A 12946-nucleotide genomic window follows, 5' to 3' on the forward strand; every position below is an offset into this window, starting at 1 on the left:
ATAAGAGAAAAAAGGTGTTGTTTTTAGAAAGTAGGAGGTTAAGCTTATAGAATTGGAAAGATGAGTACAATAGATTGTGCTTCATTTGGTTACTTCCGAGAGAGCCAGTGGTGGAGTTAGGATTTTATATTTGGCGGCCAAAAGTGAAAGACAATATAAAGTAACTTAGACGAAAAAATTCATATAAAAATTATTTAAATAAATTCTAAAAATCATTTAAAAAATCAATCTTAATAATTTACTTAAAAAATTAACTAGTATAATCATAAATATTTTAATAATGATAATAATCCCAATCTCTAGATAAATCTTAACAACAAACAAAAATTAACAAATATAATAACAAAAATCTTAATAGAAAGCAATCCATTAAAAAATATTAAAAGCAATCAATAAATAATTCAATGGGAAGCAATTTGTTAAAATTAATCACAAAAATTAAATACAATATCTTTAAACAAATCAATGAGGTAGCAATCCCGAATTAAAAACTTAATTATTCACAAGAATCCAAACAAATAAAAATAACACCAATAATTTGGAAGAAAGCAATCAAACAATTCCTAAATAAATAAGTAATAATTAACTTTACGTGCTTAATTAAATTCTTGATTTGTTGTCTTCAACAAAAAATTACTAAGATAATAAATCCTAAATCAAAATCATCAAGTAGAAATTCTTAAATAAAAAAAATATAAAAATAAAAATATTAAAAATAAAATAAGTAAATAAATCAAACTTACCAATTATCATAATATAAAAATTGAATGCTGGCAAGCAAAAGTGTAAAAGAAATTTTTTTTTTTGTTTTTATAGTGTTTGGGGTAAAAGAAAAAAGATCGATGGGTTTGTTGTGAAGTTTTGAAGAAGTAGAGTTTGTAATAATTCTATTGTAATAGGTTTTATTTTAATTTTATTAAAATTAGTTATTAACTAATTATTGTGAAACATCTCATTAAATAAAAAATTATCATATAGATAAAATTATAAAATTTCAAAAAAAATAAAAATATGTTAAAATTTTAAAAAATTTATAAGAGTGAAATTATTAAATTTTGAAAAAATAAAAAAAATTAAAAATTTTTGAAATTATTGGGGGGGCGGGGGCCCCTACTAGCCCCCCTCCCCTCCCTCCGCCTCTGTGGAGAGCCACTGTTCAACTTGGATTGGTTGATGTGGTAAAAGTTCGAGTTTTCATGGTTCAGCTCAGGACTGGGATAATTGCTATGAGATTTTCTTTTGGATGAACAAGATTACTTTTGTTTTTTATTTCACCTAGGCTAAAATAGTGTGTCAATCTTTGAGTTTGTACAACACAAAAATATAAAAGATATTGTTTTATGTGCGCCTCACTCCTCGGCCCAGTCGTAGCACATTTCCTACTTGTTAGTCCTTTTTCTAGAAAAATAGGCGCGCCAATAGGGGAAAATGGTCTCTCCCCAAAAACCACCCAAAAATGAAAAAGCAGCCGCAATGAAAGACGACATGCACGCAAGCCACGTGTCATAGCGATTCCGTTATCAAGGCCGCACACCGACCGACTTAACTTGCTTCTAATACTGCTACTAAGTTACTCCACCTTGGCCCCTCATTTTTCTTTTTAAGTAACTCATCCGTATCAATTATTCCATTAACTTCCTGCGTTGCTCCTCCTCTTCTTTATCTCCTTTTCCCTGCAAGACAAACAAAAAGCAAAAAAATAGAAAAAAAGCAAAGAACAATTTTTTTAAAAAAATTAGGACAAAAACCGTCCGAGAATGGGGAGGAGGAAGGTGCAGATGAAGCGAATCGAAGATAAGAGCAGTCGCCAAGTCACCTTTTCGAAACGCCGCTCCGGCTTGATCAAGAAGGCTCGTGAACTCTCCGTTCTCTGCGACGTCGAGATCGCTCTCGTTATCTTCTCCAGCCGCGGCAGGCTCTACGAGTTCTCTAGCGCCGACGGGTACGCTCTTCTCGCTCTATGTCACTCTGTTATCTCTCTCTCTCTCTCTCTCTCTTCCTTCTGTCTTTGCTCTGCCTTTTGGTTTTCGAATGAGTCAACGGAAAGTCAGAGATTATTCAAACAATTTTGAAACCTTACTATTTTAGTGCTACCTAAGTTGATTTTCCCCCATTTTGTTTTGTTAGTGTACGTATTCGACTTTGCATTTATTTCTTTTTCTGTTCATATATATATATTCATATTTGTCTTCTTTATTGCCTTAATTGGTCCCTAGGGATGTAGAGCTGCTTCTATCTCTAGGAACTAGGCGCGTTTCCATTATTTTATGCCTGGAATGGCTCCAAAAGCGAGTCCGTTTTCTTTAAAAGCCCAAATCCTTTAGTTTTATCTTTTGTATGTACTTTCCCATGCTCAAGTCAGCTCTTATATAAAATTAGTAACTATAATCTAAAAGAGTCTTGTTTTTTTTTTATTGATTTATTTTTAACTTTATTTTTGTTCACGCACAGTTGCTCTAAAATGTGGTTCAAACCTCAAAATTTACGGCAGTTTTAGTTGTTGCTTTACGATTTTTTTTTTTTGAAAGATATTGCTTTAGGATATTATGATGTTTGCTTCTGCGTAGACGAAGATTTTCCCTGCTGCTGCATGATATTGTAGCGTTCTATTTACTGTATTTCCTCCACGTGTATGTGACCGATCGAATTGATTAAAGTCACCGCGAAGATGCCAGCAGCAGATTTTTGTGTTGCTGGGCTTTTCTAGTGACTCATGATATATTCTTATGCAACGTAACGATATTGTCTCTTCCTTCTCATTTTAGCGTCTTAGGAAGCAATCTATTTGTATAGCATTTTTGGCTTTTTTTTCTCTCTGATAGCGAAACACCAAGCGCTTTGGTCCATTGCCTGTCCCCTTCAGTGCTGATAAAGTTTTGCCACGTTTAACGTTGACCCACTGAAACGTTAAACATGAGAGACGTTTGTTGAGGATAAGTTGGGGACTGTCATCAAGTGAAAGGATATCACGAAAGAGCCATTCGTAATGGGTTTAACAAGAGGAAGTCTGCAGGAGAACTTGGCTCACGGCAAGAGAAATGCAATTAATTTGGTAGAGGATCTACCTAGCTTTAGGTGGAAATGAAGGATGTGAAGGATTGAAGTAGATGATGAATTTGGACTTAGGTGCTTTTAGATACACTTACTAGGGGAATCAAGTATCTCCGTTAAGCATGAGATGAGGAAAAGATGTTTAAATAGTTTTAGGGAAGTCTAGATATATGTTCAGATTGTGATTCTGTTGAAGCAATAAGAAAAGAGAGGATGGATATATCATCACATTGCAAAAAGCTGTGTCATCCTATGCTATGCTCTACTATAGGTCTCGAGTAATACCGGTGAAATTTAAACTACATAAATTGTTTTAGGAGAACTTATTAATCTAGTCTTCTGGATTCTCCCATGGTTAAATTCTTTTTTGCATGTAGGCCAATAGTGTTTGAGTAATTACTATTCAAGAAAAAGTATGCAAGTGCACTTTTCCAAGATGACATTCTAGTATATTAGGCTTAAAAGGATATGCAAGTGCACTTAGTTTCATAAAGTTTGCAACGAGGTAACTGGGATGCCAAGGTCATAATTTTCATGTAAGTGAGCTTATATGTTATGACATGTAATTTCATTTTTGTGTGTTCTTGTGAGCAGTCAATTTAGTTGCAACTAGGGAGTTGATTGGATTTAATTAGTAGGAAAATAAGGATATTGGGAATAATTTGATGATTATTAAGTAGATATTGACATGACAAACAATTATTGGAATTTAGCAAAGGCACCAATGGAGAAAAAGTTTGAGAATGAGTTATAACAAAATAATTAGGGGAGATAAAGAATCGTGACATTTGCAAAATTTAGATGGAGATTTTTTTTAAAAAAAAAGTTGTACTCTTATTAATAACTTTATAAACGGAGCTCAAACCAATCAAAACAAAGTGGGGAGAAAAGGCATTAATACACCCAACAAATTCCCCCAGCAAGTTACACAATAACAATTGGTAAATGAACACAAAACAAGTTCACCTCTAGCATAATGCCTAAGCACAATAGCATTGAAACTATTTGCCAACTACTCAACCAAAAAGCTACACTTTCCTTGCTCTCTCCTGGTTTTCATCTGGTCATGAGTGTCCACACTTGAAATTGTAGCTTCAACACACACTAAATGTCTTGCTTATCCCACCTTCCACAACTTTCTTTCTTTTCAAGCATCTAGCAGTAGAACAACACCAAGCAGTGCCATACCGCCCTTCCATCACATACATCCTTATAGCTCAACCTCAACAATGTATGTAGCATAATAAATTTAAAGCACAAGCATGTAACACAAATAGACCAATCATTTTGTTATAAGGCAATGGATCTTCAATAGACAATTCTTTTCTAATAGGATCAACTTTTAATAAACTTCAAACCAATTTCCAGTTAAAACACTGGTAAGAGACCCTTTATTCTTTGTACTTAACTTTTTGCAAGGTTATCAGCAACCTCATTTGCCTCTCTATGTATATGGTGGATGTCATACCTTTTTAACTATTTTTTAGGTACTTTATGTGCAATATATAGTTCCTCATTCTCCATAGAGCTTCCTGGGGCTTTTTAATCCAATTCATCCCATTACTTGACTCACTTTCCACAATAAGTATATGTGTATCAACCCATTTAGCGGTGGTAAAAATGGTGACCTTTTTGATGGCCAATAGTTTAGCACCATTGGACTCTTGGATGCGCACATCTTTAGAGAAAATGATCAGAATAGTGTTTGTTTCATTGTGCAAGACACCTTTTATTCTAATTTTCCATGGGCATGCCCTTACATCCTCATCAACATTGAATTTTAGTGACCCCTGAAGTGGTTTTTTCCATGGGTGAGTTGTGTTCTTTTCTTTGGTTGGCTTTGCAGTTGATGTGAGAATAGGACACCTAAACAAATCCAAAGTCAAAACATTCTCATCTAACCATTTTTCTTTAATTTGCCATGCAATTCTTAGTTTCACATTTTCTTAAAGTTGTTAAGCATTTCACATTTTACTTTTAAAAACAATCTACTTGTGTAAGAGCCACAATGAGCATATAATAACAGAGAATGCCATGCACCATACCTGCCTATTTCGTTTTGAAATCTGCATGTCATTCCATGCCAAAAAGAAAAAAAAAATGGCAATTTGAGGGGTTACTCGTCCAATCCCCAACATTGACACCACTTTACCCAAATCTTTCATGATTCCATACGAGTGAAGAATAAATGACTTATCGACTTCATTTCCTTATTGCATAATGGACATATTGTCAAGCTACTACTTACCACTCCTCTATGAGCTAATTCCATTTTTACTATCATCATTCCTTTAAATATTTGCCATACGAAGAACTCCAACTTATGAGACATAAGTCCCACCCATATCTTCTTCCAATGGTCTAGTCTCACATTGTTGGTTGTCATAATTGATCTATAAAAGAAATTAACAGAATAATTGCCACTTGGTGAGCCTTTCCCCACTATTTTTTTCCATCTCTAAACATTCTCGTAATAACCATATTAAATGGCTCCATTACTCTTTTTCCTTGTCAAAAGGGTTCCTTCTCAACTTAATCTTCCACCTTTAAACAATCTTTTTCCATTCCTCGAATTCCTTAATCTTTCCTCTTTTTTTAACTGCCAACTTGAAAATCCTTGGGTATATTGTCGAAAAAGCATGCCTTTTATCCATTCCTCACTCCAAAAGGATAATTATTTTTGTTCCCCACCACATATCCCAAGCCACATTCACAATGGGAAAAAACCTATTTGAAGTGAGTGATCTAACGATATTCATCCACAATGTTGATGCCATACTACAACTTCTCGATTTCAGTAATAGGTATCCATTTATTGAGTAGTGCTTTGTTTTTCATTTGCATATCAATCACTCTAAATCCGCTAAAATCTTTATTTTTGTAGATAGACTCCCAATCAACATTAAGTATTTCCTCTTTGTGGATGACCTTTCTACCTTGAATGTTATCCCATCTCTTTAGTCCTTAACGACCTCCTTATCAATACCCACACTGAAGAGATTGTTTTTTTGAAAATTAATCTCCAACCCCGAAATGACTTGGTAACATTTCGTATTCTCTTGACATTCAACAAACACTTTAATTTTGGTTCATAGAATATCATTATGTTATCTGCATATTAGATATGAGAACTTTCCAATCTGTTTTTATTAATCTCTACCTTTTGCAAAGGCTTATGCATGTCACTTTGTTCATCATGTTGGTCTTGTTGGAGTGTTAGAAAGGGGTGAATAACAGTCCAAATTTTAAGATCAGTTCTTTTTAAATTATAGAACTTTGAACTAGTTGAAAGAAGAAGCATTTAAAGCTTGTAGTAGTTAAAAGATAACTAGTAAATAAGGATATAGAGAAGTGGACAATGCAAGAGTATTTATAATGGTTCGGTCCCCTTGACCTACATCTACTACCTTAATATTCCAATCAAGGATTTTCAATCCAACTTCACTATACCAATGGAATTAACAGCTTCCACTAAGCTTTTACAACGTAAGCTTAGATTAGAGCTTAACTTCCTTTAATAGATTAGAGCTTCACTTCCTTTAGCTTAACCGATTAACACAAGCTCTAATCAATTAAAAATTCTTCAAATTTGCACTTCTTCATTTTGGCTTCATTCAATGGTCAACATCACTTTGAATTTAAATTTTGGCACTTAGGGATTCTTCAAGTCTTTTGCTCTAACCGATTAACTCCATGCCTTAATTGATTAGTACATCTCTGTTTTCCTTTGTCCAGCAATATCTTAATTAGTTAAGCCTAGTGCTAACTTATTAAAATTTTTCTGTTTTGCTTTAACTTGTATCCCCGTTATTCCTTAACTGATTAAGGCCTTTTGATAATCAATTACAAAAGCTTTGTCTTCACTAGCTCTTTTCATCTTTCCCATTTTTATTGATTAGTCTCTATTATATGATCTTGTTTTTAATCATTCATTTCATTGAGGGAATTTACTTTATCCTACACACTTAAATAATGAAGTAAAACATTAATGAATGAGAAATGTTTTATTATCATCAAAAACATATGGAGCCAACACATCAAACATTGGAAAGCTTCTTCTACTATATTGGAAAAGAAGAGTAATAATGGGCATTTTATCTCAATCCTTTCCTCACCTTGAATTGTCTCATTGTTGTCCTACTAACCAACAAAGATTAAGGTTGAGGAAATACATCATCTAACTCCACCTTGATGCAATCATCCAAAGCCCATCTTTCTCGTAGCAAAATCTAAAAATGTAAAAGAAATATAAGACTCAGAAACCTCAATGATGCATGTAGCATAATAGAATTTAAAGCACAAACATGTAACACAAGTAAAGCAATTATTTTGTTCAAGGCAATGAATCATAAATAGACAATTCGTTCTAACAAGGATGGACTTATAGTAAATCTTAGACCAATTTCTAGTTAGAACACCAGTTAGAGATCATTCATTGTTTGAAGTCCACAATTTTGCAAGGTTATTGACAACCTCATTTGCTTTTCAATGCATATGGTAGATGTCCTAGCTTTTTAATTATCTTTTAGTTACTTTATGTGCAACTTGCGATTCTTCATCCTCCATGGAGCTTTTTGAGGGTTTTGTTAACCCAATTCATCGCATTACTTGACTCACTTTTACACAATAATCTTATGTATCAACCTATCTAGAAATGGTAAAAATGGTGAAAGCCTTTTCCATGGCCAATAATATAGCACCATTAAACTCTTGTATCCCCATATCTTTAAAGAAAATGATCAAAATAATGATCAAAATAGTGTATGGTTCATTGCGTAACACACCTTCTATTCCAATTTGTCATGGGCATCTCCTTGCAACCTTATCAACGTTGAATTTCAATGACCCATGAGGTGGTTTTTTCAATGTGTACGTTGTGTTCTTTTCTTTGGTTGGTTTTGCAATTAATGCGAGAGTGGGCGATCAAAACAAATCCAAAGCCTAAACATTCTAATCTAACTTTTTTTCTTTAATCTGCCATGCAATTCCTAGTTTCAAATTTTCACAAAGTTGTAAGGCATCTCACATTTTACCTTTAAAAGCAATCTCGTTGTGGAAGAGCCATAATAAAGAATGCCATGCGCCTTACTTGCCCATTTCCTTTTGAAAACTGCATGTCGTTCCACACCAAAATGAAAGGAATGGCATCTTTTAGGGGTTACTGACCCAACTCCCCACGTTAACCCTACTTTAGCCAAAATCTTTCATGATTCCACACAAGTGAAGAATAAGTGACTTACCAATTTTGTTTTCTTATTACATGGTGGACATATCGTCAAGCTCCTGCTTACCCATTCTATTTTTAGCTAATTCCACTTTTACCACCACTTTTCCTTTCAATATATGCCATACAAAGATCTCCAACTTATGATCCATAAGTCTCACCCATATCGTCTTCCAATGGTCTAGTCTCACATTGTTGGTTGTCATAATTGGTCTACAAAAAGGAATTGGTAGTATAACTACCACTTGCTGAGCCTTTCCCCATTATTTTTTCTTCCATCTTTGAATCAACATAAATTCTTGTAATAACTATACTAAATGGTTCCATTGCTCTATTTCCCAATCCAAAGGGTTCCTTCTCAACTTAATCTTTCACCTTCGAACAATGTTTTTCCATTCCTCGAATTTATTCTCATCTTTTTAATTGCTAACGTGAAAATCCTTAGGTACCTTTATTGAAGAAGCTTGCCTTCAATCCATTGCCCCCTTTAGAAGGATGTAGTATTTTCATTCCCCACCACCTATCCCAAGCCAGATTCACAATGGGAAAGAACATTTCATCTAGAATGAGTGGTCTAATAATATTCATCCATAGTGTTAATACTTTACTACTACTTCTCAATTTTAGTAACAGTTATCCACTTAGTGAGTAACGCTTTATTTTTCATCTATTTGTCAATGACAATATCCACCAAAATCCTTGTATTTGTAGTTAGACTCCCAATCATGTTGGTCCCAAATAAATGTGCTAGAGGGGGGGTGAACAACACTTTTTGGCTCTTGGCAAGATGAACTAATTTGAAAAGCAATAAAAATAAAAACAGAGTAGACAATGCACAGGAATTTATAATGGTTCGGTCCAAAACTTACATCCACTACCTTGATTATCTAACCAAGGATTTTTCAACCAATCCACTAAGAACCGGTGAAATTAACAAGTTTTCACCAAGCTTTACAATTGCTTTTATCAGGCTTACCCAAAACCTTTCACAATAGTTTTTCTCGGGCTCAACTATAACCCAACACCTAACTTTTCAAGGCTAAGTTAGAACCTTTACACTCAACCAAGCTAACCCAAGCTTGATTGAACCCCTTAGAGTGATCGTTTCACTCTAAGGACATAAAGAGAAATGAAATAGAAGTGTACTTATGATCACAAAGTTGATCTAAGTGGTACCAGTTGAGGTGATAAACACAATTACAAGGATGAGCGTTGAATGCAGTAAAGTGCAGAGAGATTTTTGCTAGATTTTTAGCTCTTTTTGCTTGGAAGCTTTCTATCTTCTCTTTATATGTTTTCTAACTGTTGAGAGACCTTTTTATACTTGAAGAAACAGCTTTGATGGCAGTTTGACAGTTTATGGTCGTTGGAAACAGTTGAGAGTTGGTTCTAGCCGTTAATCTGTCTTCTAATGCTCTGGTTCAAATTGCTGACAAAGAGCTTTTAGTCGACTAACTGCCTTCTTAGTCGATTAAGTTGGTTCTGTCTTTTGGCCTCAGTTTCTGGCAAAGAACACTTAGTCGACTAACTTATTTCTTGGTCGACTAAGTTGGTTATGTCTTGAAGTCCAGATTTCTGGCAGTAGCTTTTTAGTCAACTAACTCACTTCTTAGTCGACTAAGTTAGTTCTATTTCTCAATATTCTTCAGCCCGTCATTTCTCCAATTTGAATTTTAGCCAACCAATATTCTTCATTATTCAACTAAGAACCTTCCTTTTTGTTGATCAATCATTTTTCCTCATTCATATGATTTTTGATATACACTTTTAACGGATTGATTTATTATTTGTATACAATTTTTCGTCCTGCACACTTAAGCAGAGATGTTATACACAAATGAATGTGAATGTTTTATTATCATAAAAAACTAATGAAGTCAACAATCTCCTCATTTTTTGATTATGACAAAATATTTCTTGATTAAAAGCACGATGTCTTTTTATTCTTTTTAATTCTGCAAAAATGAAGATTGCTCCCCCTTAGTGTGTGCTTATTTTGCTTATTCATTCCAGCAAATTTTATTCATGTCATATAGAAAATGATACTATACATTCAAAGTATATATATGTAGAAATATAAAGTGATTTATAGCAGGTGAATGTTGACAGATTATCATCAATATTTCAGCAGTGTCTGTCAACAATATATTGTTATCAGATTTTGTCTATGCCATTCATCATTCAACAGATATAATATACTTAGCATCCATATGTATTCACAAACACAATCCATTCACAATGTCATAATAAAAGTCAGTCATCAACATACTATCCCAATATCAGTTTAGCACCAGATTTTTATCAACAGTAGTAAAAATACCATAGACAGTAAGACATCATCAAATATTCAATCATCAATAACTAAATAACATAAACATATTAGCATTCCATTTTACACACAAAAATATAAACAACAAGGTTAAATTCAAGTGTTCAATTGTCAAAAGGGCACAAACAACAAATAACTAAAAAATAACAGTTAATGTTCTGAAATTGCCCCTAGATAGTTTCTACTTCCTATCTCCTCTAATCTTTCCATAATTTCTCCCCTAATCTTTCCCTTAATCTTTCCATAATTTCTCCCCCAAGGTCCTTACCACACTTCTCTCCCTTTTTGTCATCATCAATTCCTAATCATTTTCTGAGGATGATGACGTAGAGGATTCATCATCAGTGTAGTATTTGACATTGAGGGGTTGAGGAGAGGATTCTGGTTAAGGAGATGGTTGAGGTGGTGATATTTCAGGGGATTATTCAGGGGATGAAATTTCAAAAGGGTTTTGAGGAGAGCAGATTGGTGTTGGCTTGGCTTTCTCAACCAATCTGGATGATTTCCTCCTTTTGATGAACTTTGTTTTAGTTGCCATTGTTTTCTTGCCCATGCTAGGTGGTTTGGACTTGACTTGGGGAGCAGTAGTGGTCTTTGCTTTTCTTTTTCCAAGTTTCCCTTCTACAGTAGGAGCTGATGCAGATGCTGCTTGCTGAGCTTTTGCCTTAGCTACCTCTTTCTCAGCTTGCTCCTCTTGAACCATTTGATGGAAAAGTCCCATGATTGAAACCTCTTCAGAATGTGGAGGAGATGGTTGAGGTTAGGGTTCAGAAGGAAGATTTTCATTAAGTGATCCAAGCTCCTCGGTTCCTTGTACTGATTCTTCCTTGTCCTGAGGCTCAAGTGAGGGGGATTTTCTTCTGTTGTTCCACCTCAGGTTCATGACCTTCAGCTTGCACCTCAGCTTTTTGTCTTGCTGGAGCTAGGCTAGGAGTTGCAGAGTTGTCTGCAGTAGTTGATTCAGATGGCATTTTTTCTTTTCCTTTCATTTTGCTTTCCATTTCTGTTAACCTTTCTTCAATTTTTTGAATTGTTGCTCCTTGATTTGTGAGTTTCCCATCAATTCTCATTAGCAGATTAAAGATTACTTCATTGGAGAATTGAGATGGTGTTGCCTCTGGTTGAGCAGATAAGAAGGATTCTTTTTCTAGACCAGTATTGGAGGTTTTAATGTATCTTTCTCCATCGAGTTTATACCCCATTTTAGGCAAGCATCCTAGATAAATGGCTTGGTCTCTGATTTTGACCTTGTTTGCCTCATATCTAGAACTCTAAATTCCTTTCTTTTGCACTAGAGAAGTGATGATATTTTCATAAGGCAAGTTTATCTTCTCCAGTCTGCATGCTCTCCTCATTCTTTCAATCATAAACCTACCCAGATTAAGTGCAACACCACTAAATGCATGTTCCATTAGCCATAAATCTTGGAGGCTTTCACTCCTGCCATGAATATTGGCGGTAACAAAGTAATGTAGAATCCTTATTTGAAGACTTGTAATAAGCCCGACATTACTCTTGGAAAAATACTTTTCTCTTTTCCCTGTGATAACTTTCCACAAGAATGAGGGGTCATACTTCTCAAGGAATTCAAATTCTCCCTCATTACACTCTATTTTAAGAAGTTCACCTAAATCTGCAGTAGCGACAGTAAATTCTTTCCCATTCAAAAGCACATTCAGACCCTCATCAGAATAGTCATCAAGATTTTCCACTTCATCCTTGTCAACAACTATACTCGAATAGAATTCTTTAACTAAACTAGCACTGTATGATCGGTTTTTAAATATGTTGAACTCCTTCAATTTTAATTCTTCAAAATAATCTGATAGACTTGTCAGGATTTCAGGCATTTCACAAAAGCTTTTCCAATCAATATATTTTACACAAGTGATAGGTGCATTCTTTATTTTCCTAAGTCTCTCTTCATGTACTTTATTTTTGAATTTAGAAGATGAAGTAGTACCTTTCTTGTGCGATTTGCTATTATCTTTCTTCTTTTCAAATTTGTGGCTCTTCGATTTTTCAGATTCTTTACTTATAGATCTTGACTCAATCCTCTTCTTTTTCTTCAGTTTTTCAGCTTTCAGACTTTCTTCCATCGGTCGTTTACCTTTCTGCTTCTCCAGAAGTTCTTGAGATTTTCCTAACTTCATCATTTAGTTTGGATGATTTTGGACTCAAGGTTTTGAATGGTTGAGAGGCGCGGGTTTCAATTTCAGGCGTTGGTTTTAGCAAAGAGAGAATGTAAAGAAAATAGGTTGAGAGTAGTTTAATTCCAAAAGAAAAACTTTCGGACTCCCCCTATTTAAGTGCAGTTAGTAACTTCCCCTTCAAAATTCAAA

The 12946-nt window shown here is 34.4% G+C and overlaps 1 protein-coding gene across 2 annotated transcripts in view; it reads left to right on the forward strand.

The window, feature by feature from the left end:
* LOC18608962 (agamous-like MADS-box protein AGL27) overlaps positions 1580 to 12946 on the forward strand; it is a 32008-nt gene continuing 20641 nt past the window's right edge. Inside the window, exon 1 of one of the 2 annotated variants that reach the window (XM_018116285.1) lies at positions 1580 to 1942. In XM_018116285.1, coding sequence (XP_017971774.1) covers positions 1758 to 1942 — 185 coding nt within the window. In that variant the 5' untranslated portion in view covers positions 1580 to 1757. The remainder of the gene's footprint in view (positions 1943 to 12946) is intronic. The other variant, XM_007043892.2, reaches the window with a different exon arrangement.

The sequence above is a fragment of the Theobroma cacao genome, chromosome 2 (genome assembly GCF_000208745.1).
Source record: "Theobroma cacao cultivar B97-61/B2 chromosome 2, Criollo_cocoa_genome_V2, whole genome shotgun sequence".
NCBI lineage: Eukaryota > Viridiplantae > Streptophyta > Magnoliopsida > Malvales > Malvaceae > Theobroma > Theobroma cacao.